This window comes from Oncorhynchus mykiss, chromosome 4, assembly GCF_057628025.1.
Source record: "Oncorhynchus mykiss isolate SJ-2025 chromosome 4, ASM5762802v1, whole genome shotgun sequence".
NCBI lineage: Eukaryota > Metazoa > Chordata > Actinopteri > Salmoniformes > Salmonidae > Oncorhynchus > Oncorhynchus mykiss.
The window spans coordinates 65,780,814-65,808,140 of NC_143025.1; the positions used below are offsets into that span (position 1 = coordinate 65,780,814).

General features: G+C 41.2%; 2 protein-coding genes across 3 annotated transcripts; both read right to left on the minus strand.

Moving 5' to 3' along the window:
• fabp7b (fatty acid binding protein 7, brain, b) lies at nucleotides 1-1,320 on the minus strand. Its single transcript, NM_001281342.1, has 4 exons — nucleotides 1,242-1,320; nucleotides 935-1,107; nucleotides 562-663; nucleotides 1-54 (listed from the first exon to the last, which is right to left on the minus strand). The coding sequence occupies exons 1-4, from the start codon at nucleotides 1,312-1,314 to the stop codon at nucleotides 4-6; spliced, it is 399 nt and encodes a 132-aa protein (NP_001268271.1). The 5' UTR covers nucleotides 1,315-1,320; the 3' UTR covers nucleotides 1-3.
• Nucleotides 1,321-2,674: 1,354 nt separating this feature from the next.
• pkib (protein kinase (cAMP-dependent, catalytic) inhibitor beta) lies at nucleotides 2,675-23,541 on the minus strand. 2 transcript variants are annotated; one of them, XM_021600392.3, is made up of 3 exons: nucleotides 23,402-23,541; nucleotides 4,710-4,869; nucleotides 2,675-3,499 (listed from the first exon to the last, which is right to left on the minus strand). In XM_021600392.3, exons 2-3 carry the CDS (start codon nucleotides 4,840-4,842, stop codon nucleotides 3,417-3,419), a joined length of 216 nt encoding a protein of 71 aa, XP_021456067.1. In that variant the 5' UTR covers nucleotides 4,843-4,869; nucleotides 23,402-23,541; the 3' UTR covers nucleotides 2,675-3,416. The 2 variants fall into 2 exon arrangements, with proteins under 2 accessions (XP_021456067.1, XP_021456068.1); XM_021600393.3 differs by lacking the exon at nucleotides 23,402-23,541 and adding an exon at nucleotides 13,578-13,714.
• Nucleotides 23,542-27,327: the final 3,786 nt, after the last annotated feature.

Genomic DNA, 27,327 nt, shown 5'->3' on the forward strand with positions numbered 1-27,327 from the left:
AGCTCATGCCTTCTCATAGGTACGCACTGCCACAATGTCTTCAAATGTGAGAGTCTGTGGATCAGATAAAATAACAAATAAATCACTGAAATTAGCAAATCAAACATGAAATAGAGTGTAAATAAACATTCATCATTATTAAAAGTAAGATATTGCTTGTTTTATGGTGATAAAAATAAGACTCCAGTTTCTATCAGCTAAATACATCCCACCAGGTCACACCAGAAATTACCATTTAATATGATAATTGTATAATATGATAAATGCATAATATGGACAATTAGAGGTAAGCCTGCAAACTTGCATTTAAAAAAATAGATATATAACTGCAGTAATCATGCTGAACTGATGAGGACAATGAACATTTTCTATACTAATTTTCACATCTCTACATCTCTACATTGACAACTATGCTACTATACTTCAGAATAAAGGCTTTCAGCATAGAAATACCCTCTCCACCAGTAGTATTACTAGTGGGCTTGCTGACCCACCGCCTTGTTTCAGCATCCATATTACCCAGGAATTCACATTTCATAATTAACTCATTAAGGCTCTTACCATGACCAATTTTCCATCCTTGATTTCTCTCACAAACTTGGTCTCCTTGCCGTCCCACTTCTGAACGTGCGCAAGCTTATCGCCATCCAAGTTCACAGTGGACTACAAACAGACGGGCAAAATAGGTCAGAATATTGCTCTCACCAACTAGTTACATATAATTACAATGTTATTGGAACTTCTATCAAGCAAGGGATACAACATCCAAAACATAATTCAGATCATATTACTAAATTTGGACTGGGCACTGTAACAGGCTTCTCAAACCCAGTGAAAATTATGAGCGGTTCCAACTGCCCAAAGCCTATAGCTGAGTAGTGTCCAGTGCATATATCCCCAATTTTGACCATAAATCCCACATTGAAGCACTTACTTTACAGTTTCTGTCATCGGCAGTGACTTCGTCAAACTCCTCCCCCAGGTTGAATGATATTTCAGTATTCTTGAAAGTACTCTGGGTTTTTACGACCACTTTGTCCCCCTCTTTTGAGATGATAACCGTTGGTTTGGTCACATTTCCGACCTGCCTTGTTGCAAAACCAACACCTGCGAAATTAAGGAAAAAATGTAATAAGAGGTGTGATCATGCGAACGACCATACATCATGTAATGTATCAAATATAAGTCATAAATAAACTGTCTTATTTTTAGGTTATACTTTTAAAGTTATAAAAACTCACCAAGTGCTTTCATGTACTCATCGAAGTTTTCACTGTCGACCAGTTTCCAGGTGGCACAGAAGGCATCAACCATGATGAAGAGTTAGAGGACCGTGCAATAAGAGAACTGAGGTAAAGTTAATACTGATGAGTCTGTGAGCGTTTTCCCGTACACCTACGTTATTTGTTTGGGGCTTATTAATATGCATCCTATAAGGGGCGGAGAATTACTTCCCATTGGCTTAGGAGATCATTTCTATCTTCTGATTGGCGTTGAGCGCTTCTAAAGCTATATTTCGCTTTTTACTTTACAAAGATTTGACTCAGCGTACCCATTGCAAATTACAACTATTATTTATCAACTGCTCGTGCATCGATTGCAGTTGCAGATCCGTCTTGTGACTTACTAGAGGAATGTTCTGCACAACACTAACTACTCTCCTTGCCCTCTGCAAGACAGACTGTAAAAGGAATATGTCATATCTAGGTGTGTGAAAATACTCAGCCGGAATCAGAGCTTGTTTGATAATTCTTTGTCGTTAAGTGGATTAATCCACTCAAACAGTCGCATGGGCATCCCGCATTGAGGACAGCCATTATGCACTCTGTGTGCATTCGACTAGGTCATATGTTTCAGGCAGAGAAAGCTATTCATTTTCAGTATCATAAATCTGAAGGAAAGTAAAAATGGAACATTCATGTATTGCATTATTGAGTAGGCTATGGTTACAGTAATGATTTCAGAGCATGACATCGGGTTCTGACTATACTGATTAAATATGTGATGAATGTGTATGCATGTGCATGTATGAATACTATTAGGAGACAATCGTATTTTTTACTTGGCCCTCTTAAAGATGTTCAGTGCTTTGTTTCCAAGCGCTTTGACATTTGATACAGAGTGAGTTAACATGGGTAGCCTAATTCATAGCATGGAGATTTGTTGCTACAGTAACATGCATAATCCATATTTGAACAAATATTTATCCTTCATTTAATTGTTTCGATATCTATATTCAGTTAACAATTTGCTGTATATTTAATGTCAATAAAGGTCTTATAAAGAGAATGTACTGTGTATTTGCCAGTTTATTCTGAACGATCCATTAATGTCGGAGTGAAAGACATGTTTGGTGCCCTCCTCTGGCCAGATACAGTATAAGACATAAATAAAATAAAAAATATAAAAAATTCAATGGTGACAAACACAACAATATTCTGGTTTCATGGCTAAGAAAAGCTCTACTGACATACTGTATCATTGCAGCTGACTAAGGAAAAGTAGGATAGACAATGTAATCACCATTTTACTGCCAATTACAAATATTGTAATTGGCAGCAACGTTGGTATCAATTTCACTGTGTAATGAGATGCCTCCCCTGTACAAAGACAACAAACAAACATATATTTTTTAATTATGGCATCTGAAAAATATTCACAACATTGCCGTACGTAGAGGATAATGTTTATTAGCTGCAGTGGACATTGAAATGCATCTTTACAAGGAAGCAAATATAATGTAAAACTATATTTACAGACCGAAAAATACATATATTTTTTTACTTCTAATAACTCAGTTGATAATAATGTTGATTTTAACAGTAAAAAACACACAGTAGAGGTTTGTACTGTAGCACACTAATAAATCACAATTCTAAGATAAAAATTGTACTTACATCACCAAATGGAATGTTTATACTTTTGTTGTGCAAAGAGACATTCCTGCAACTACATGTTAACATTCTGAGAAAATGCTTTCATTGGAACACCTCTGTATGCAACGTATGTATGTACAAGTCACTCTCGCTCAAATATGAAATTACATTTTTCAGAGTCATGCCCAACTGTCAGCCACTTCACCAGTTCACTGCATATGCTAAGATGAACAAGACATAAATGCAGGCTCATTCACCGTACATGTAATGAATTATGGGTAATCTTGAATGAATACCCCCTTAAAGCTACAAAGAAACAACCACTTCATTCCTAGCGACAGAGCTCTCCCTTCCCTTCATCATCCAACAGCTCTTTAAGTTTTCATCATAGGTGTCCTGATGTTGCATAGCACGGTGCATGGCGATTACAGTTGTCTGGTCAATGGGGTTTGTTTGAGGAGAAGTGGTCCATGTTAGAGACAGTCTCTCTCTTGTTCTCCATCTTCTCTCGTAGTCAGTTAGCCAGAGACCAAGGCCCAATTACGTCCCCTCTGCCTTCTCCTCACCCTCTGTAGGACTCTTCGGTGGGCTTCCAGAGGACGAGCCCTCTCCTCCTTCATCATCTGAGAAACACACAGAACAGCATTCATTATTTTCGTCAGAAACATATAATTGAAAATGCCTCAAGGCCCATGTAGTGGAAAATGTCTGCATTCCAATTGTAATCCAAGCTGTGTACTCTCCCCTCTTTTGTGTTGCTTTGTAAGATATGGGTGATATGTTGCATTCGCAAGATAAAAGGAATATGAGATTACCAACCTCAGCACATAACGTATAGCTCGCTAGCTGACACCTTGAATATCAACAGAGACTAATCATAGCATAGACCCTCAACTCAACCGCTTTGTTCATATCCAGCATTTTAATACTGTTTCGAACACTGACAAAGTGCAATACGCCACATAGAGATGAGAATCTTCTGAGGAAATGGGCCAATACCGACTGCTTCCAGCCAGACACTTACAGTATTTTATTCTACCGATCAAACACTACTCTGCTTTGATCCTCATAGGGCAAGGCCTAGGGGATTTATACTGCAAATTGCAGGCAACTATGTTATATCTGGTTCATGCCCTCTATAACATGAGGACCTATGGACCCCGACATTGCACTGTAGCCACTAAGTGAAAAGAAACAACGCTGAGTAATACAGTTATATACTGTATCTACAGAGGCCTCCAACTAACAATTACTTCCCCACCCCTATGAACCAATGCATTGATTGGCTTCCCCTCACTGATAGATATCCCTTTCCAAATGACCCTCACAGCCATTGAGCTATTACTAAAAAGAGAGAGATGGCTGTTCCCTTCTTTAGTTTCCATTTAAACAGTTAAAGCTGTGGTACATTTTCCATACTGTTAACTTCCAGATGCCCTTTCCACTAAACCCGGCTTGATTAATGGAAAGCTGGCTATCCACACAGACACTTGCTAATGGTGATGGGCACTGGGCTGGCCGATCCTAACAAAAGCACTCAACCATCTATTAATGACAGAGCGCTTTGTTCTCTGTTCAGTGATGCTCTGCCATGCTTTTCCCTTATATTTAGGTTTGGATTGTATCATTTATGGAAAGGTGCAATACTACATCTAAAGTAAACAGGTAAAACTGTTCATCTAAATGTTGAGATGAAAATACCTTCAATTGTGCAATTCAGCCTAACCATTAACAGAGTGAAAGCATGGAGGCCTATGTACATTATTGTAAATATTGCTGAAAGTATGCAGTCAAGTACTGTATGTAATTTAAAAAATACATTTCACTACCCACCTACAACTGAAAGCTCTGCTAGTTTGTCTGACAGGTCAGCAGGCCCCGCCTCAACGATATCAGGTACAGCGTTCCTCCGGCCAGTCCTCCCCGTGGCTGCAAAGTCGGTGACAACAGGCTCCACATCAGTCATCGCTGGGCCCTGTCCTCATAGCATAGTCTGGAGGGAAAGGAACACAACACCATAGTGTATTTTATGTCTAAACATATTGTGACTGGTTGATAAACACTGCGTTATAAATCATTGCACAAGCTCTCAGTCACACATCCCAGTACAACAGAATATCTGCAGTGCATATTACAGAGGTAATCACTCACAGGAGGCTGGTGGCACCTTAATTGGGGAGGGCGGACTCGTGGTAACGGCTGGAGCGGAATAGGTGGAATGGTATCAAATACATCAAACGGATGGTTTCCATGTGTTTGATGCCATTCCATTGACTCGGTTCCAGCCATTATTATGAGTCGTCCTCCCCTCAGCAGCTTCCACTGTAATCAATGTATTGGGCATGCTGCACTTGTAACAATAAGCAGTAACAGGCCAAACATTTTTTGCTTTTAACTCCAACTATCTGGTAAGGTATTGTACAGTGTAGTAAAGCTCTACAGACAGAAACCTGATATGAGCAATATTACAGATCATAGTGCTTTCACTAAGAGCACTGCTTCAATACCCTGTTCTAATGCCATTTGGTCCTTTAGCTCTAGTCTAAATATCCAGGACCTTTGTTAACTTGGCCTAAAGGCCATTGATTGGTATTACTACAGGGACATATGCATCTGATCAATATTGTGATCAATACTCAACGATGTGTTACGCAACCTTTCCTGCAGCTCCATTTCCCCTTTGAATAAACAACCCTGCGTTTTACATTATGAGACCAAATGTAGTAAGACGAAATACCATGCAATGCAGTGTACAACATGACCAGCAGAGGGCGCATTTCACATCAATACAGTATTGTAGGTCTAATAATAATCTGCTGTGCATGTTAAACAGGGAGTAAGCCATTCCCTCTTGTTTTGTTTTGTTAACGCTAAGTAAAGATACTCAGGGATTGGATTACAGTCTCTCCTGGACTATTCACTATTTTATATTTTTAACACCAGCGATAACATTTAGACAGCCTATACATTTCCAAAGGCAATATGTCCTACCTCCAAGAACACAGCACACACACAGATAGTGCCTAAAAAATCCATCTAGCCATCCTTCAACAGATGGTGCATCGCCTCCAGTGGGTGTAGATCAAGGCCGTAGGTGATAAGCACCCACTGGATGTCACAAGATTTAGAATTTAATCAAAACCCCCTAAATCAACACAGGCTATTCTTGGATTAGCTTTGTCGCTATTTTAAATAGGCCTCCAGCTTAATACCTGGGGCACCGGTGAGGCAGGTCAGACGGAAGCAGGGAGACGTTAGTCAGAATCAGGGCCCAGCAGGGAGACGTTAGCCGGCATCAGGGCCCAGCAGGGAGACGGTAGTCAGAATCAGGGCCCAGCAGGGAGACGTCAGTCAGAATCAGGGCCACGCAGGGAGACGTTAATCAGAGTCAGGGCCAAGCAGAGAGACGTTAGTCAGAATCAGGGCCAAGCAGGGAGACGTTAGTCAGAATCAGGGCCCAGCAGGGAGAAGTTAGTCAGAATCAGAGCCACGCAGGGAGACGTTAATCAGAGTCAGGGCCAAGCAGAGAGACGTTAATCGGAATCAAGGCCAAGCAGGGAGACGTTAGTCAGAATCAGGGCCAAGCAGAGAGACGTTAATCAGAATCAGAGTCAGGGCCACGCAGGGCCATTTGGACTAGAAATGTAATTGTTTTGACTTAGGGCGGTGAGTGACTAACGGTGTTATGCAGTGGTGTAAAGTACTTAAGTACAATCACTTTAACATACTACTTAAGTCATTTTTGGGGTACTGTACTTTACTATTTATATTTTTGACAACTTTTACTTCACTACATTCCTAAAGAAAATATTGTTACATTTTGGATGCTTAGCAGGACAGGAAAATGATCCAATTCACACACTTATCAAGAGAACATCCCTGGTCATCCCTAATGCCTTTGATCTGGCAGACCCACTAAACATAAATGCTTTGTTTATAAATGATGTCTGAATGTTAGGATGTGACCCTGGCTATTCGTAAATAAATAGAAAAACAAGAAAATTGTGCCCTCTGATTTGCTTAAAATATATAAGGATTTTGAAATGATTTATACTTTTACTTTTGATACTAAAGTCTATTTAAAACCAAATACTTTTACTTTTGATACTAAAGTCTATTTAAAACCAAATACTTTTACTCAAGTAGTATTTTACTGGGTGATTTTTCTATTAAGGTGTTTTTACTTTTACTTAAGTATGACAATTGGGTACTTTTTTCATCACCGGTGTTATGTATGGCCAGCTTCATCTGTGGCCAGCTTCATCTGTGGCCAGCTTTAGAAGACAGAAATCTGGTTAAGCAGCATGGCCCATATAAAGGCCCTGTGTGCGCTGAGAGTGAGACCCTCGGAGGAGTGATCCTGCATGTTTAAAGGCCCACTGCTAAACACATGCATTCATAACTGTCTGAGCCTACAGAGAGACTGCTGTATTTGGACTTGGGTCCCATCCAATAGAGGGCTCTGGGAAGCAGTGGAACCAACAGTGCCCTCACAGAGTGGGAGCAGCAGGAACTGGTGTTGGCATTCTCCTCAGTGCAGCCATTCAATCATCCACGTCCACTGGAATAAAAGGAGCTGGCTGCGTTGCCAGCAGGCCCCTGTGCCAAGCAGCCAACGAGAGCCCAGTGCCAGGAGACAGGAGGGAGGCAGCAGCTTGTGTATGTTTGACTGAGAACATCACTGCCCACTGTTGTTAGAAACACAAGCTTGTCTCCGTATGGTTGAGCTCACTCACACACTGCAGCAAGGAGGGCGTCGTAAAGCATCCTATGCATATGTGGGATGAACGGTGTCGGTGTGTAAAGGCCTATTGTTGTCGGAATCAGAAAGGATAGAATCTGACTACAAGTTAGACCACTAAAGACTGACTATAAGAGCCTTGCCAATCAGCAAACATGTTTCCCTTGAAAGGTCTCCCGAGTGGCGGAGTGGTCTAAGGCAGTGCTAGCTGTACCACTAGAGATTCTGGGTTCGAGTCCAGGCTCTGTCGCAGAAGGCTGTGACCGGGAGACCCACGGGGCAGCACACAATTGGCCCAGTGTCATCCGGGTTAGGGGAGGGTTTGGTTGGCAGGGATGTCCTTGTCCCATCACGCACTAGCGACTCGTGAGGTGGCCGGGTGCCGTGCACGCAGACACGATTGCCAGGTGCACAGTGTTTCCACCGACACATTGGTGCGGCTGGCTTCTGGGTTAAGTGGGCATTGTGTCAAGAAGCTGTGCTGCTTGGTTGGGTTGTGTTTCGGAGGATGCACGGCTCTCGACCTTCGCCTCTCCTGAGTCTGTACGGGAGTTGCAGTGATGAGACAAGACTGTAACTACCAATTGGGGAGAAAATGGGGTAAGATTTTTTTTTTCCCTTGAAAGTATGCAAGGAAGTCAAATATCTTGAAGTCACTCAAGTTACCCCACTTGAGCAACTGGTGGAACCAGCCTGATGGCTGCATTCACCATTCTAATTCACAAGTGTAATAGAATGATGAACACAGTGATCAGACTGGTTCTACTGGTTCTACTTCAACATTATCTAATAACAAACCCCTCTAAAACAAAGACTGTTAATCCAGTCTTAATCCTTAACAGTATTGGAGTAGCACAACATCTTATCTCCTTCTAATTCTTTACAACTTTCCAGCTACAGTACAGTATGACAACAAGAAGTTGTTAATGGAGAGAAATCTCCTCATTCCTGAATGTGTTTCCTTTCATGTCTATTTATGATAATGCTCAATGACTACCCAGCTAGGACATTTGGTTCCTCGGAAGTTGTGGGAATGTAGGTTTTTGTTTCCCATTGGTTCTGGGAACGAAGCCATACGTTTTTTGACTGGATTTTTTTTTTTTTAAACGTTCTGAAAACGGAAGTGAACATTTCGTCTGTTCTGGGAATGTTCATTTTTAGGTTGCAGGGAGGTTCTGAGAATGTTTTACTATGGTTCCCTAAAAAATCCTGGGAGGTTTTATTTATGTCCCGAGAACGGAAATTATAGGTTATCTGTTCTGCAATTAAGTTGGGGATGGGATTGAAGGGACAAATATAGGAAAAATATACTGACCGAGCACAGCACAGATGACTGACATCTCTCCATCAGATGGAACATGAAACCCGGATAACAGTTCCAAAATGCAAACATAAATTTGGAATATCTCCAAAACATTTGCAATTATTATGGTCAACAACAGAGGAGGTAGAGCCGTCTTTCATTTCAGGCACGTCAAAGCTAAATATAGAAGGTAACACTACTTGTGAAGTACACACATATGTCCATAAATATGCAAAAATAGGTCTTAAACGGCTGACCTAGGAGTGGACCCTGGGAGATGAGTGATTCATGCTAAAAACTCAGATTATGTTCCAACTCATCAAAATATCAAATCAGTTGTAATGGACTTAATATTTGAAAATGGACACTCATTTGAAAAACACGCCCATCTTATTGACTTAATGAGCCATCCCTTTAAAACATAGGATTGGTTATAGGGACAACAGGACTATACAGATACTTATATATGCAGCAAGCACTCATGCGTACGATGAAAAATGTATGCCGTGTGACCACTCCACGTTGCGTTTTATGAAGCATGAAAAGAAACACACCGTGTAAAAAAATACTGTGGGAACATAACGATCAGGTCAAAACGTATTGGACATGTAACCCTCAGGTCGTTTGGGTTCTATTTACGTTCCAACAAACAAGATAAGCAAAACATGTTTGAGTTCAGTGAATCATCGCTGCTCTACGGAGTGGGGATAAGATGTGCACAGCCACTGTGCCGCAATGCCATTCCATTCACATGGCATTTCCCAGGAGACACTGTACAGACTAAAACTAACTCGGCACAAAGTCGTAAACACACTCAACTCGGCTCTGCTGCTCTACTACTGAGAATGTTTCACTGCAGAACTCTTTGTGGAAAATATCTGGTTCAGCCACCGACTTGTCTTTCTGAAATTTGAATGGAAACCTGTCCTTAGTTGTAAATGGAAGCTTCTTATTTCATGTGGCCTGTCCTCACAACCTATCAAAGCGTCGTTATTTTAGTGGCTTGAATTGTCTCACCAACTAATGGCTGAACTGTAAACCGTCTCCCTCTGTCCACCAGTGCTGGTTGGACCAATGTGGAGTGATGACCTAGAGCAGCTTGGCTGAGTGTGGTAAGGGTAACGGCCATTGGAAGTTCCTACACCTGTGTCAGAACAAGAAACAATGTGGAGCCCCATTTAATTTACTTAGTGACAATGGCTTGAACCATTACTCTGGGCTAGGCTGACCTTCAAGCTCAGACGGCCACCACCACTCATCACACCCTGCCAGCCACGAGGTTTCTTGATCCTCCTCATATTAAATGGAGAATATAGCACACTTTCAATAGCCCCACCGCCTCTTAATCTACATGGAAATAAGCTTTCGATTGAGGTAAGAGGATTAATAGGTGAGGGAAAGTGGAGCAGTTACAACAGCTCAGATGTGACACAGGGTGCAGAGTCAACATGCCAATTAGCTCATAAGGGAACGAAAAGAACGTCAGTGCACGTTTCTATTTCAACCAACTGTTTCCAGAGCCTTCTATAGTATTTCATCTCAAGGTGATAAATACAATTTGTAAGCAAATCATGCACCATAAACTGCATTCAACCAGCTGTCATAAAGGCCATTGTTGTGATAAGGTTATCCAACAGCACCCGTATGTATGTCCGATTGCCAGGAGGCTTACATGGACAGTTATACGTGATCCTCTGTAGCTCAGTTGGTAGACCAAGGTGCTTGCAATAGTAGGATATTGAGTTCAATTCCCAGGACCACCCATACTTAAAATGTATGCACACGACTGACAAAGCATCTGCTAAATGGCATATACAGTGCCTTGCGAAAGTATTCGGCCCCCTTGAACTTTGCGACCTTTTGCCACATTTCAGGCTTCAAACATAAAGATATAAAACTGTATTTTTTTGTGAAGAATCAACAACAAGTGGGACACAATCATGAAGTGGAACGACATTTATTGGATATTTCAAACTTTTTTAACAAATCAAAAACTGAAAAATTGGGCGTGTAAAATTATTCAGCCCCTTTACTTTCAGGGCAGCAAACTCTCTCCAGAAGTTCAGTGAGAATCTCTGAATGATCCAATGTTGACCTAAATGACTAATGATGATAAATACAATTCACCTGTGTGTAATCAAGTCTCCGTATGAATGCACCTGCACTGTGATAGTCTCAGAGGTCCGTTAAAAGCGCAGAGAGCATCATGAAGAACAAGGAACACACCAGGCAGGTCCGAGATACTGTTGTGAAGAAGTTTAAAGCCGGATTTGGATACAAAAATATTTCCCAAGCTTTAAACATCCCAAGGAGCACTGTGCAAGCGAGTATCAGACCACTGCAAATCTACCAAGACCTGGCCGTCCCTCTAAACTTTCAGCTCATACAAGGAGAAGACTGATCAGAGATGCAGCCAAGAGGCCCATGATCACTCTGGATGAACTGCAGAGATCTACAGCTGAGGTGGGAGACTCTGTCCATAGGACAACAATCAGTCGTATATTGCACAAATCTGGCCTTTATGGAAGAGTGGCAAGAAGAAAGCCATTTCTTAAAGATATCCATAAAAAGTGTCGTTTAAAGTTTGCCACAAGCCACCTGGGAGACACACCAAACATGTGGAAGAAGGTGCTCTGGTCAGATGAAACCAAAATGGAACTTTTTGGCAACAATGCAAAACATTATGTTTGGCGTAAAAGCAACACATCACCCTGAACACACCATCCCCACTGTCAAACATGGTGGTGGCAGCATCATGGTTTGGGCCTGCTTTTCTTCAGCAGGGACAGGGAAGATGGTTAAAATTGATGGGAAGATGGATGGAGCCAAATACAGGACCATTCTGGAAGAAAACCTGATGGAGTCTGCAAAAGACCTGAGACTGGGACGGAGATTTGTCTTCCAACAAGACAATGATCCAAAACATAAAGCAAAATCTACAATGGAATGGTTCAAAAATAAACATATCCAGGTGTTAGAATGGCCAAGTCAAAGTCCAGACCTGAATCCAATCGAGAATCTGTGGAAAGAACTGAAAACTGCTGTTCACAAATGCTCTCCATCCAACCTCACTGAGCTCGAGCTGTTTTGCTGAGCTCGAGCTCGAGCTGTTTCCCCCTCTTCTTTCCACTCCACTGAGAGAAGAGAGAGCTCCCTACGTCTGATAATGAGCTGTGTTCAGTGAGAAACTTAAGGGAATTAAGTCACATGGAAGCATTGTGAATAAACAGTTGGCTGTTCATTATTCAGGTGGGTCAGGGACTCTCATTACTGGAGCCCCAAACAAACAAAAGAGTCCTGCTCACAGAGCATAGTGAACAGCCTGCCTCTCCACTCCCACTGTTTACTCCCACTGTTACCCGGTCATATAGCAGCGCAAAGCATAACATGACATCATTGATCTGGCACCATTGTCTAATTGTCCACTGAGGTATTATTGAAAACAATGATATTCCACAGATGGAAGATACTCTACAAGGAAGAGAAATGTGACAGTGTCCTATTTATATCTGAGAGATGTCCATCCAAGAGTGTTGTATCCTGCCCCTATGGGCTCTTTACCCAACCCAGTGGTAGCTGTGTTGATCCCGCTGTGAATGACAGCGTGGAAGGCCGGCCCGTCCTCGGTCTGTCCCTCTCAGCAGGCTCACAGGCTTTTCCCAGCAACCCTCTGTCCAAAAGGGCAGCATGTGACCGAGCGAGCGGTCAGATAACACGGCCAACACAGAGAGACTCAAGCAAGGCAATGGGGATGACTGCCAAACATAACCTAGAAATACTGTGACAACATTTGATTAAGGCAGATCAGAAATAAAAAAAACAAGCGCGCACGTAACAGCCATTAGGCAAAGGAAGAAAATTAGTCATCTCTTTGAATGTTGTAGGAGCTGATGTAACTGATAAGAAACCACATTACATTGCGAAAACATGCAATTAAATTAATCACAGGCATCACGGCTACAGTACAGTGTGTCTCTGCACAATGTTATTTCAGCATTACTATAAAGCCTTGACAGCAGATGCCCATTTGATCATGTTACACTGCTCATTGGACCTCTTCTACCCAGAAATATATCCTAGTTGAGGAGCCAACAACTACTAATATTTGTCATTTTGCTATGGAAAGATGTCATTTGAAACAAAGCCTACAGATGTTGCCTCCATGTTTTGCAGCATAGAGAGGGTAATTAAGTAAATGTCTCCCATAGCAGCCGGGAAGAGAAGAGGGCCCTCCACCTCCATATAGGGCTATATTTGGACAGGCGATCTCCTGATGCCTGGGATTTAGAGGACACAGCTCCCAGGGCTGCACATTCTCTGTCACTCATATGTAAGAGCACCAAACTGACAAGTGACTTTAATGCACTGAAAAGCTTATCTTTTTCAAATCACTGAGTAGGGCACCTCCAGGGTATTTCCAATCGAGAGATTCATAAGCCTGATTGAGCATCTCTTCAGTTCATACCATCTGCAAATTCTTGTTGCCATTTCTCATAAATATCCTACATTATTGTAGCTAGTGTCACATCTGGTCAGACAGTCATGGTCAGTCATTCTTAAAGCCACTGATGAGCTCATAAAACGTCTTTATAAACACCCCCAGTGCTCAAAGAATACATATTACAAGCAATGGAGAGAGAAAAAACCCGAAACATACTTAGCAGGCGAGTTGAAGATGCTGTGCAGGTAAGCCGGATGAGAGGTTTTAATCTTTCCCTATTTATAGCCAAGTGAGTTGGCCTGAGCAGCAGCAGCGAGGAGAGATGGAGACGAGGCAGAGCAGAGAGGCAATGTGATTCATCTTCTACTGACCACTGTAGAGGCGGGACCATGGTCGTTCTCCCATTCCAGACGGAGGGAGAGAGGCCGTCCCTGGAGGATGCCTGTCCTGCTGGCCACCTGCCTCCTCAAACAAACATGAAACATTCTCCCGATAGGCTTCATATGGGCTGTTTCCCAAATGGCACACTATCCACTGTATAGTGCACTATGTTTGACCAGGGCGCATAGGTCAGCGTAATAGGTTTGGGGTTGGCATTTGGGACACAAATATGATCAAATCCCTCCAAGATTTACTAAAGTCCTTTGAACTGGATAGTCAATTGGATATCTTACATGCTTTGAAGTGAAGAAAGCCAGTACCTGATCTTGAAATAAGCCACAACAGAGCTTTGGAAAACAGCTGCCCGTGGCTGAGTTGGCAATTTACAGAACACAACACATTGGGGTCTTATTGAAGTTGAGCATTTGAGGAACAAAATGTATTTTTCACTTAATATTTCTGTAAAAGTCCTAACTAAGTCATAATAGCGAAGAAAATCACCCAGATGCCTAAAATGGTCCCACAAAAAATACAATACCGAAACAAACATTTCTATCACATCAGTGTGTTGAAATAAGGCCAGAGGGGGTGTGGTATATGGCTAATATACTGTGCCACAGCACGACCCAACACCATGGGTTAGGTACGATGCAACGCCGTGGTATATTGGCCATTTACCACAAACCCCCGAGGTGCCTTAATGCTATTATAAACTGGTTACAAATGTAATTAGAACAGTGAACAATACATTTTGTGTCATATCTGTGGTATACCATGGCTGTCAGCCAATCAGCATTCAGAGATCAAACGACCCCGTTTATCATCACAATTAATGCATATCTTAGATGCTGGTTTCAAAGCTTGATGCTGTGACCCGTCGTGTTGCCAAGGGCATCTTCGAGACTCACTGTCAAGTCATGGCCCTCTCCCCCAGGAAGCAGCCTGTGACTTTGAAAAGGCTTCCTCCCTTTGCACTTTGTTGAAAAATCACCTTGAGAAGATTTATGAGGAGTTTAATGTTGGGGAGAACAAGAGTCAGGGAGCGGAAATACTGAAAGCCGATTCATTACACACACCTGCCAGAAGAGGCAGGCACCCCAACACTGTAACTCCTCTCTCTGGTAGGTCTGATGGCCTCACCATTATGTGCCCGAGTGACAGTGACCCTATCAAATAAAAACAGCTCTCTCTGCTCAATTGAATACAATTGCATAATTGATGATATAAGCGGATTTGAATAAAATATTCACATTTTGTACTGTGTATATGCACACACATGCACTGGCAATCTCTACAAATAGATCTTTATGGTGACTCGTCTACTTGGCTACATGTGAAATAACACATTTTCAATAGGCCCAAAGACCCTCCTATATAATCAGTCAATCAATTAATTCAGAAAGTATTTAAACCCCTTTACTTTTCCCCCCACATTTGTTGTGTTACAGCCTGAACGTAAAATGTATTAAATTGCAATTATTTTATCACTGGCCTACACACACTACCCCATAATATCAAAGTGGAATAATGTTTGTATTAAAAAGGAAAAGCTGAAATGTCTTGAGTCAATAAGTATTCAACCCCTTTATTAGGGCAAGCCTAAATAAGTTCAGGAGTAAAGTCACATAATCACATAATACGTTTCATGGACTCACCCTGTGTGCAATAATAGTGTTTAACATAATTTTTTCATGACTGTTTCATCTCTGTACCCCACACATACAATTATCAGCAAGGTCCCTCAGTCAAGCAGTGAATTTCAGATACAGATTCAACCACAAAGACCAGGGAGTTTTTCAAATGCCTCGCAAAGAAGATAACCAATTGGTAGATGGGTAAAAATGAAATAAAAAGCAGACATTGAATATCTCTTTGAGCATCGTGAAGTCATTAATTACACTTTGTATGGTGTAGCAATACACCCAGTCACTACAAAGATACAGGCGTCCTTCCTAACTCAGTTGCCGGAGAGGAAGGAACCGCTCAGGGATTTCACCATGATGACATTAAAACAGTTACAGAGTTTAAAAGCTGTGATAGGAGAAAACTGAGGACGGATCAACAACATTGTATTTACTCCACAACACTAACCTAATTGACCTAAGCGAAAAGAAAGAACCCTAACAGAATAAAAAATATTCCAAAACATGCATCCTGTTTGTAACAAAGCACTAAAGTAATAGTGAAATACATTTGGCAAAGGAATTCACTTCTTGTCCTGAATACAAATGTTATGTTTGTGGCAAATCTAATGCAACACATTACTGAGTATCACTCTCCATATTTTCAAGCATAGCGGTGGCTGCATCATGTTATGGGTATGCTTGTAATAATTTAGGACTGGAGAGTTTTTCAGGATTAAAAATAAAACGTAATGGAGTTAAGCACAGGCAAAATCCTAGAGGAAAACCTTGTTCAATCTGCATTCCACCAGACTATGGGAGATGAATTCACCTTTCAGCAGGACAATAACCTAAAACACAAGGCCAAATCTATACTGGTGTAGCTTAGAAAGACAGTGAATGTTCCTTAATGGCCGAGTTACAGTTTTGACTTAAATCTGCTTGAAATCCTGTGGCAAGACCTGAAAATTGTTGTCTAGCAATGACCAACAACCAATTTGACAGAGCTTGAAGAATGTTGAAAAGAAAACTGAGAAAATGTTGCACAATCCAGGTGTGGAAAGCTCTTAGAGACTTACCCAGAAAGACTGGGTCGCTGCCAGAGGTGATTCTAACATGTATTGATTCAGGGGGTTGAATACATATATTAGTGTTTTATTTTTCATACATTTTTCATCTACTTTGACATTTGAGTATTTTGTGTAGATTGTTGACAAAAAAAAAGTACAATTAAAGCAATTTTAATACCACTTTGTAACAGCAAAATGTGGGTGTGATTAAATGTGGGTGTCAAGGGGTGTGATTACTTTCTGAAGGCAGTGTATCTGTACAATTTCCACAGCAATTTAGCGTAAAACAATCCAGATTAACAAGGTTTATTACACATGAAAGGAAAAACAATCATCCAAGACTCTTGGATAACATGGTGCCTCTTGGGCAATTCAAAAGACTGATTGAGGACCTTTTACCTGAATAATGTGTTTTTCTATGATTGTGTTTTGCTTTTCTAGTATTGATATGAATATTGATATGTACTGCTGTATATACAGGGCTAATCAGTAAAATAAACCTTGGTCTCAGCATAACTCCCTGTCAAAATGGTTGCGGATAGTTCACCCAAATGGCACATTGGTTTCCTTACCCTGTAAGCAGTCTATGGACAAGGTATGAAAGCAATCCATTCTTTGGTTTAGATTCCCTGGCACGGTTTCCACATGCTAACGTTTTAGCATTTTTGGCACAAATCCCATTCAAGTCATGGGACTGATATTAGCATTATTCGCACATCGTGTCCAAATAATTCGAAAGTATCTCAAATGGATTGTGAAGCTCAACAAAGTCACCTAGCTGCATTGAACATGATGCACGAAAATGCTAATATCAGTCCCATGACTTGAATGGGATTTGTGCTACAAATGCTAAAATTTTTGCATGTGGAAAAAGTTCCAGGGAAACTAAACCAAAGCATGGATTGCTGTCATAACTTGTCCATAGACTGCTTACAGGTTAAGGAAACTATTATGTAATTTTGTAATTTATTTGCGTTACTATTGCTTGTAAATAAAATAAATAAAAACTTTAATTATCAATGGCTTTAATAAATAATGAATTTCCTCACATTCGAGATAATTCCTGCCAGAGGTTAATAAAACACTTTGTGAATGAAACCCTTGTCTTTATATCGGCCCATATATCATGTGTCACAGACTTCATGAGCAGACAGGTGGTTTGTCTAGCAGTAAATGAGAGTACCATTTCATCAAATCACATAGGGCAGCCTACAATAAACAACCGGCTTGCTGAAGACCTTACCAGGCAGTTGTGTGGTCTGCTGGGGCCAAACAATCACAGCTAGGTGGTCTATTTCATATTTGTTATTCCTCGTACAGTATCTCGTTCAACCGCAGCTTCATCAACAGAGTGCAACGCAGGATATAAAGCAGGGTGACGAGTACAGCCTAGATTGCTTGTGGTTTATCTTTAGCCTCTGTGATGACTCGGCTCAAATCCAGTGATTTAAGATTACACAATCCTGGTTGTTTTATTGCCCCAAGTCTCTAGACTTTACACAAGGCTGGATAAAGACAAGGATTAGGCTTCAGAGCTGTGTGACTGTGGGGCTCTTCATCTACTGTGTGCACTCTGTGAATTATAACGTGTATGGTTATAATTTATGCAGATGGACACTACCGGTGAAAAGTTTTAGAACACTTATTCATTCATGGGTTTTTATTTATTTGTACTATTTTCTACATTGTAGAATAATAGTGAATACATCAAAACTATGAAATAACACATATGGAATCATGTAGTAACCAAAACAGTGTTAAAAAAATCTAAACATATTTTTTATTTGAGATTCTTCAAATAGCCACAAATTTCGTTGATGAGAGCTTTGCACACTCTTGACAGTCTCTCAATCAGCATTTCAATTAACAGGTGTGCCATCTTAAAAAGGTCATTTGTGGAATTTCTGTCCTTCTTAATGTGTTTGAGCCAATCAGTTGGGTTGTGACAAGGTAGATAGCCCTATTTGGTAAAATACCGCCCATAGTATGGCAAGAATAGCTCAAATAAGCAAAGAGAAACAACAGTCCATCATTATTTTAAGACATGAAGGTCAGTCAATACGGAAAATGTCAAGAACTTTGAAAGTTTCTTCAAGTGCAGTTGCAAAAACCATCAAGTGCTATGATGAAACTGTCTCTCATGAGGACCGCAACAGGAATGGAAGACCCAGAGTTACCTCTGCAGCAGAGGATAAGTTCATTAGATTCAAGTAACAGACACATCTCAACATCAACTCTTCAGAGGAGACTGTGTGAATCAGGCCTTCATGGTAGAAGTGCTGCAAAGAAACTACTACTAAAGGACACCAATAATAAGAAGATACTTGCTTGGGCATAGAAACACGATCAATGGACATTAGACCGGTGGACATCTGTTCTTGGTCTGATGAGTCCAAATTTGAGATTATTGGTGAACGGATGATCTCCGCATGTGTGGTTCTCAGCATGGAGGAGGAGCTGTTATTGTGTGGTGGTGCTTTGCTGGTGACACAGTCCATGATTTATTAAGAATTCAAGACACACTTAACCAGAATGGCTACCACAGCATTCTGCAGCGATACGCCAACCAATCTGGTTTGGGCTTAGTAGGACTATCATTTGTTTTTCAACAACCAAATTGAGATGGTTTGGGATGAGTCGGACCGCAGAGTGAAGGGAAAGTAGCCAACAAGTGCTCAGCATATGTGGGAATTCCTTCAAGACTGTTGAAAAAGCATTCCAGGTGATGCTGGTTGAGAGAATGCCAAGCGTGTGCAAAGCTATCAAGGCAAAGGGTGGCTATTTGAAGAATCTCAAATATAAAATATATTTTGACTTGTTTAACACTTTTTTGGCTACTACATGATTCCACATGTTATTTCATAGTTTTGATATCTTCGCTCTTATTCTACAATGTAAAAATAAAATAGTACAAATAAAGAAAACCCCTTGAATGAGTAGGTGTTCTAAAAACTTTTGACCGGTAGTGTACAATGTGGTTTATTTGTGTTTTAAAGTAAATCTGTCTGTGGTATGAATTACCATCTGTGGCCCTGGGAACAAGGAACCCAACCTGTGTTGTGGTCTTAAAATGACTTTTGCTGGTACGCACCGGTGCACTGTGTAGACTAGAATAACATAATTGCACATGCTCCCAGTGAGAGCTAAGTACTCTCATGGGGTTGCTGCATGTGTGTCATGTAAGACTGGCACTGCAACATATAGTAAGCTCCACTGTCCACTTTTCAGTGACAAACTGGCAGCTGGTGACCCAAAGGGACCAAGACAGAGAAGGATGGACAAAGACAAACCAAGACGGTAGGAACCTCGGAGGAATACCACTGTTCACTGTGGGTCAATGGGCCAATCAGCACATTTGGATCGAAATCCAGTGTGGCAACAACAGGGAAGTGGAGATTTCATCCCCAAAATGTTTATTTACAGCCTCCCAGGTGGCGCAGTGGTCTAAGGCACTGCATCGCAGTTCTAGCTGTGCCACAAGAGACTCTGGGTTCGAGCCCAGGCTCTGTCGCAGTCGGCCACGACCGGGAGGTCCATGGGGAGACGTACAATTGGTCTAGCGTTGTCCAGGTTTGGCCGGTAGGGATATCCTTGTCTCATTGCACACTAGTGACTCCTGTGGCAGGCTGGGTGCAGTGCACGCTAACCACGTCACCAGGTGCATGGTGTTTCCTCTGACACATTGGTGTGGCTGGCTTCCGGGTTGTGCTAAGAAGCAGTGTGGTTTGGTTGGGTTGTGTTTTGGCTTTCATCCTTCGTCTCTCCCAAGCCAGTATGGGAGTTGTAGCGATAACTACTAACAATTGGATAGATACCATGAAATTTGGGAGAAAAAGGGGGTGAAATTCAAATAAAAAAAATGTTTTTTTTTTTTTTTTACTCCAAAAACATGATGAACTTAACACTCCACTACAGTACACAACATAAGAATAATGTAGTAAGGATAAAGCATTAGCATCCAAAAATAGTTTCCTCGTATTCAATATTTCACAAAAAGGACGTGTGTGTGTGTGTGTGCAGCAGCCTCTGGAGGCTGTTCTGACTCTGGCAGAGCAGTCCAGAATGACTCCCACAATGGGCCAGATTTGTGATCATTTTATTGACTCAATAGTGAGAGGAGCGAGAGCCTGCTTGGCTAAGTGCTAAAACTGATGCGGTTTAACAAGAGCCAATAGAGAGAAATATTAACGGCGTCTTTTTGTAGGCACTAACTCTGCCATGGTTCGTTGGACAAAGCCTATGGGAAAGTTCATTTAGTTTTTGTCGTTTTTTTTTTTATAAACACAGAAAACAGAGAATGCGGTAAACACAGGTTTAGGAGATCTTATACGTTTTGTTCTATGAGATCATCTTCATCAGCTAAAGTCACGTTCTGTGCATTTTGAAGCATTTATGTCATTTAAAAAAACACATAAATGCTTCCTAATTCATAAAGATCATGTCAACTGACTGGTATTACAATCATAGAACAAAAATGTATAAAATCTCCTAAACCTGTGTTAACCTTGTTTTCAACCTTTATCCCACAACCATGTTCTTTCCTCATTCATTTTCTCCATAGGAATGGCTGAACGAACCAGAGGTAACTCAGTTCCGTTTTTTAGGACTACAAGTTGACGAGGTCTAATAATTACCGTAGGGCAGACTAAGCTGAGAGGGAGCGAGGCAGAGGAGAGGAATGATGGGAAAGAGGAGCCCTCCTGGGGCATTGCTAGTGAAATACCAGCACAGAAACTGTCAAAGGCAGAAACAGATGCCTTGATGACACTCACTGAAGCGGAAAAAAAAAACTTCAAACAGCATGAGCCACAACAAAACCGCTTTCCTGTAGCAGGCAGACTGTAGTTAAAGATGGCCAAATTGAAATGCCACCTATTGTCAGCGTTTACCTGACTAAGCCTTAATCCTTTCAGACGCCATCTTTAAAAGACAGTTGGTCTCTGGGGATTTAAGGTAGAGGTGTCTTCGATCAAACTCCCGATGAGTCTCTAATCAGGTTACAGCTTACCCTCCTTGTTTGATACAATAAAAAGCACCGTTTCTCTCTGCATTTGTTTCATCAGACATTCCTGAGAAAAACGTTTGATGTGTAGATACGACACAACGTGATAACAGGGAAATAAGTGGTACCAAACTGCCCTTTTCACTCCCATCATGTGTGCAATTACACACACTAGTAGCCAGACAACATTACTAATTCTCTGTCATCAACTCAGCCAATTAACAGGATTATACAAATGGGAGGCACCTAAACTCATTACCTGAATACATGTTTTTAAAGTACAGTCAATACTGACCAATTTGGAATGATCTACTGTGACATAAGATCCTTAGTGACAGATGATGGTCACTGGTCCACAAGAATGATGAATAGTTATATTTGCATATCTAACACCGGACAACCTCCAGATAGCAGGAATATAAGCCTATAGGCAGCTACCAGCTCGGGACATACAAACCCCACCTCTATGGTGAAAAGGGTAACAGCGTTCTTCCCATTTCTCTTTACCTTTCCAGAGAGTCATAACAATGGTATAGCGTTGCGAGGTGAAGGAGCGCTGAGTCTATTTGACAAAGTGCTGACCAGAGGAAGCAGAGGGGGGTGTAAACGCCACGTCCCCATGCAACTTCAGCTGTCCCTCTGGATATGCGTTAAACAACATTTCACTTCTACTTTTAGTGTCCTCTTTAGAAAACACAGCAGTCCGTTGACAACAACAGCCTGGTCCAAGCTGAGTGGCACTGTTTGGGCGGTAATCTGACACCTACACTACAGTCATTCTAAACTTATACAATAATTATGGTGGAGAAGGTCAGACAGATTGTGCGATGGGATCTGGAAATGACATGTTACACTGGATTCTAAAGACTAGAGCAGACAGTCAACAGATTTAAGACTGGAATGTGTCTGCAATCTCTTCCCTCCCAGTGTCATAATCAACACATTTCCCCAGGCTGGCTCATTATTCTGCCAGTCATGTAGTCTCTCAGGGCAGGTGTTGACTGGTGGATGTGTTGATGGTGGGAGTGAAAGGAATAGCATGGTGCTTACCCTCTACTCAGCAGGAGCTAGGGAGTCGGACACTGGAATGGAATGCATGCTGTAATCAGGAATAAACCCAGTGCTTGGAGATCACCATAAATACAACATCCTACTGCATGATGCACGTAGAGCAAACAATGTTTCAAACCATAGATTTGAGTTGTCATCGGAAAGGTTTTAGCTGAGTGTCACCTTCCTCAAACAGCTTATTCAAAAGATGAGAGCCATATAAATGTGACCATGCTTTATTTGATCAGTGGGAATAATATAATATAATATATCATATAAAATAAATGAGGAAACACTGATTGAGAGAATCAGTATTGTTCCTCGTGATTGCACTGCTAAGCTAATTGAAACATTTATGGCATTAAATCAAATCAGCTAGGCGTTCAGACAGAGGGACAAACAATTGAATTAGAGATAGGTGAGCTTTGTTTCAAGTATTGAATAGCCTTCAAAGGCTAATGTCATTTGGAATGAGAGGAGGATTTGTCCTTAAAATACAACGACCTTATGAACAATTGATAATAACCCTGATTATCAATCAATCCAAGTAGCATGATATTCGTCGATATTCTTCTGCTTGACAAACAACATGATTGTTCAATAACAATGGAATTAATGTAGCCTACAACGGATAGATCGATTGACAAAAAGGTTGCTCCAACATCTGCACATTGTAGTCTATAGTGTGTATGACATTGCATATACGGCATTGTCATGAGTGGAATTTACATGACTGAAATCCTCTGGCTGCAGATTTCTACCGCAAGTAATGCCAACAATAACCAGCTGAATTAAGAACCGTATAACTTGCGCATAAATTAGGCTTCAGCAGCCTGTAGGTTACTTGTCGGCATTGGGCAACAACCTGACGACGAGTAACCTTCCAAAACACGACATATTGTGACACTTACTTACCCAATGTGTAGAACAAATGGTTGTTACAATAATGTGCTTTAAATGCGCTCCCCCGAAATATATATTTCACCATCGACAACCCATGGATAGGACGCGTTGCGCACAGTCCATCCTCATCGTGATTTCCTCTACTCTCTTTATTCTAGTGAGAGGAACTATATCCCCGACACGGTGACATCACACAGACATACTTCGCACGGGAACGCGCAGAGGCCAGTGCGGGTTTAACTTGAGCACGTTTGTTTCGTCCTCTATCACAGTATCTTTGAAGTCTATTATAATGTAATTACGACCCTATATCACCAGTTTGATGGACATTCAGATTGACATATGCTCTGATAAGGAACTGATAATGTAGTATTGGCATTTGCATTGCATCAGTTTGAATTGAACTGTCATGCAATGAAAAACAAAGCCTTTGGCCTACTATGTCATTATAGCAATTCCAGTCATTGCATATTTCTGATGGATAAAGACAGTTTACCAAATGAATGCTTATTCCTTACTTGTCTAGTGGTTCATTTATTTGTATAATAAATGTGCATCATTGAACACATGTATGCTTCCACATTATTGCTCTGTTTCCAGAAATAAAATGAGCAATGAGGTTTTCTGTACATTGTGAAATGTAACATTACATTCCAGAGTAGACAGGCAGCCACAGAGAAAAAATTGTTTTCCAAGATATAATTGTGCGTATCTGCATGGAAGGACAGGGAACACACTTTTTCAGCTGGAGAAAACACAGACCAACTGAACAGGGACAATGCCAAACGCAGCACAGTTGTGTGTAATGAACTGCATGTATCAGATGCAGTTCCATTTCAAGAGTTTCAAATCGTTGGGGTCTCTTGTGATGTTGAGATTTGTTGTACTTCTTTGTGAATTGCATTCATTTCCCCCAGACCTTCCTGTTCCATTAAATCATATGCGATAATAAGTAGCTTGGAGAGGTAAAACAAACTAACTCTAATATAAGTATGCATACTGCATATCTGCAAATGTGATTTTACTTATCACTGCATTCAAACAACTATCATATACGGAGAATGTATGAAGTCCCTTTGGTGAATTAGGCTGCTTCCTATCAATGCAATTTGTTTTATGTACTGTCTGAACAAGCAGTAGCTGTTGCAAAAGAATAGCCACTGCTTTGACTTAGATTAAATGTGATTTAAAACCATATGTCACTCTTCTTACTGTATAGAGTAAGCCTATGTCAGGCTTTCATGCAAACTAAACAGGTTAAGAATATATAATTAGATAAGGGAGGAAATGTAACTTCTAAATCTAACTAAAGCAATTAAAATGGCAACATGATCAGACTGTGCTCCCCTTCCACAGCCAAAATTAGGGCAAGGTACCTCACCTGGCTTATAAATTGATGCCCATGTGAAACCCATGGAACCCATGAAACCCACAAGCCAAGGCTCGTGTAAGACTACTTACATACTTACTAATTTACATGTGAAACCCAAGGTACTCATGAATGACTTCCTAATACTCCATAGCCAGAATATGTGCTTATCCAAATTAGCCTAATCTGATATGTTGAAGGTGACAAAGCTACCAAAGCTATCTGACTGTGAATTTGAACAGTAGCCCTTTGTACTGTTGCTCACTGCAAAAAGCCATGAATGACTCATTTACATACTTATTTTCCACACATTATCTTTTTTCCCTATCTTAATGTCTCCCACTGCTGAGGCCATTAGTGAATGATTCAGAGCAGCGTTTTGTGCTCGGGGGGGAATGCAATTGGGATGCATTTTTCTTCTCAAATTAAAGTGATGGTGATGGAATCCATGAGAGAGATTTAAATGAGTCCATTTGACCCCCTTGATTGATACATATATTTCTTTCCATTAACATGATTCCAGAATTAACTCTGCTTGTCCCTTTGAAAACAGCCCAGGGTCTATTAATAGAGGTTTCCTAGAGATGACCTTGTTGTGACAAGGTGTCTGAGCTCACTCCTCGCCAGAGCTGTCTGCTGTCTCCAACAGCTGGGCATTTTGGGTAGAGAAAAGCTCTAATGTCTGTCTTGTAGAATGTGTCATGCTTTATAACCCCTTCTAATCTGTTGGGTTCATGCTAAATCATTGCTACTATGGGTTTTTATTGGTTGGGTGGGTTGTAGTAGCTACAAGTATAAGGTTATGGTTGAGCAGGAAATTTGGCATCTACTGTTCAAGAAGTGAATGACTTCACTTGAAAGGAAATTTACTGAATACAAATATAAACGCAACATGCAACAATTTCAACAATTTCACTGAGTTACAGTTCATATAAGGAAATCAGTCAATTGAAATAAATTCATTATGCCCTAATTTATGGAGTTCACATGACTGGGCAGGGGCACAGCCATGGGTGAGCCTGGGAGGGCATAGGCCCACCCACTGGGGAGCTAGGCCGAGCCAATTAGAATACGTTTTTCCCCATTAAAGGGCTTTATTACAGACAGAAATACTCCTGTTTCATCAGCTCGGGTGGCTGGTCTCAGATGATCCTGCAGGTGATGAAGCCAGATGTGGAGGTCCTGGGCTGGCATGGTTACACGTGGTCTGTAGTTGCCAAATTCTCTAAAGCAACGTTGGAGATGGCTTATGGTAGAGAAATCAACAATCAATTCTCTGGCAGCAGCTCTGATTCCTGCAGCCATCTGTGGCATTGTGTTGTGTTATAAAACATTTGAGAGTGGCCTTTTATTTTCCCAGCACAAGGTGCACCTGTGTAATGATAATTTGGTTTAATCACCTTCTTGATATGTAACACCTGTGAGGTGGATAGATTATCTTGGTAAAGCAGAAATTCTCACTAGCAGGGTTGTAAACAAATTTGTGAGATTTTAGAGAAATAAGCTTTTTTATGGGTATGGAACATTGCTGGGATCTTTTATTTCAGCTCATGAAACATGGGACCAACACTTTACATGTTACATTCATATTTTTGCTCAGTATAGAACTATCAACTGACACGGAACAGGTTGAGCCATCCAGCAAAGAGGGAGCTGAATTTTAGATACTTCCTTTGTCTGGAGTGAAATTGAATGGAATGTGTGCCAATGAATTTGAATATTTCCACCCCTGGATACTGTTACCTTCCTTCATTGTGTTACGATGTTCATTCAACAACAATGAGGGCATTGTTTTTAGAACAAACCAACAGAATCAAAGCAACAAATGTGCCAATTTTCTGAGCATGCTGCATTTATTCACACTTGTGCATGATCACATCTCTGATCACACACACCGGAAATGAGTCATAGATGGGGGTGTTTCCCATGTTAAAGAAACGGGAAAGTCAGTGAGTTCGTAAACAGATGATGAGCGGGTAAGAAAAATGGTGTCCCTTTAGAGGGCAAACACAAGATGTACGGAATGTCAGGAGAAGTGCAGTGTTCTACTAAGGAGATGTATACCTGGAATGCGGAGGAGGAATGGAGGGAAAAAGAGAGGCAGAGGAGGTCAAAGAGAGAGAGGGAGGAAGAGGGTGAGCTTGAATTGGTTTAAAATGGTGGGGAAAAGGGAAATGGTTTGTTAAAGCAGAATGGTAGAAAGTGTAAGCAGAGTGAGCTGTACACTGGAAAAATGGATTGGGGGAGGGCGAAGCATCAGAGGGGGTAGGTGTGGTGAAGTTCTCGGAGCCAGAGGCTTGTACCAAGGGTCAGGATAAAGATGAGACGTGAAGGCAGGAGTGACATTTTTGGGAAAAGTGTGTACCCTTGCTTTTTGGCTGATCCATTTGTGGTTTCAGGGTGAGTGAAAAATGAGCTGGGTGCTGTGGAATCGGTGAAGGTTGTTGATCATTGTTTGTGTTTCTGCTGGTCAGAGGAAGCAGGCCATCCGCATTTAAACGAATGGGGACAAGAGATGTGCATTTTTTTATTTATTTTTTGCTCTCAGGATAAGGGCGCCATTGAAAGG

What these genes read in the sequence shown, in the direction of transcription:
- fabp7b (NM_001281342.1), bottom strand. Translation starts at nt 1,314, where the DNA reads ATGGTTGATGCCTTCTGTGCCACCTGGAAACTGGTCGACAGTGAAAAC. An exon ending in TGAGTACATGAAAGCACTTG is followed by an intron (nt 1,108 to 1,241) that starts GTGAGTTTTTAT and finishes TTAATTTCGCAG; the next exon opens with GTGTTGGTTTTGCAACAAGG. An exon ending in CCGATGACAGAAACTGTAAA is followed by an intron (nt 664 to 934) that starts GTAAGTGCTTCA and finishes GTCTGTTTGTAG; the next exon opens with TCCACTGTGAACTTGGATGG.
- pkib (XM_021600392.3), bottom strand. Translation starts at nt 4,842, where the DNA reads ATGACTGATGTGGAGCCTGTTGTCACCGACTTTGCAGCCACGGGGAGG. An exon ending in AGCAGAGCTTTCAGTTGTAG is followed by an intron (nt 3,500 to 4,709) that starts GTGGGTAGTGAA and finishes TGTGTTTCTCAG; the next exon opens with ATGATGAAGGAGGAGAGGGC.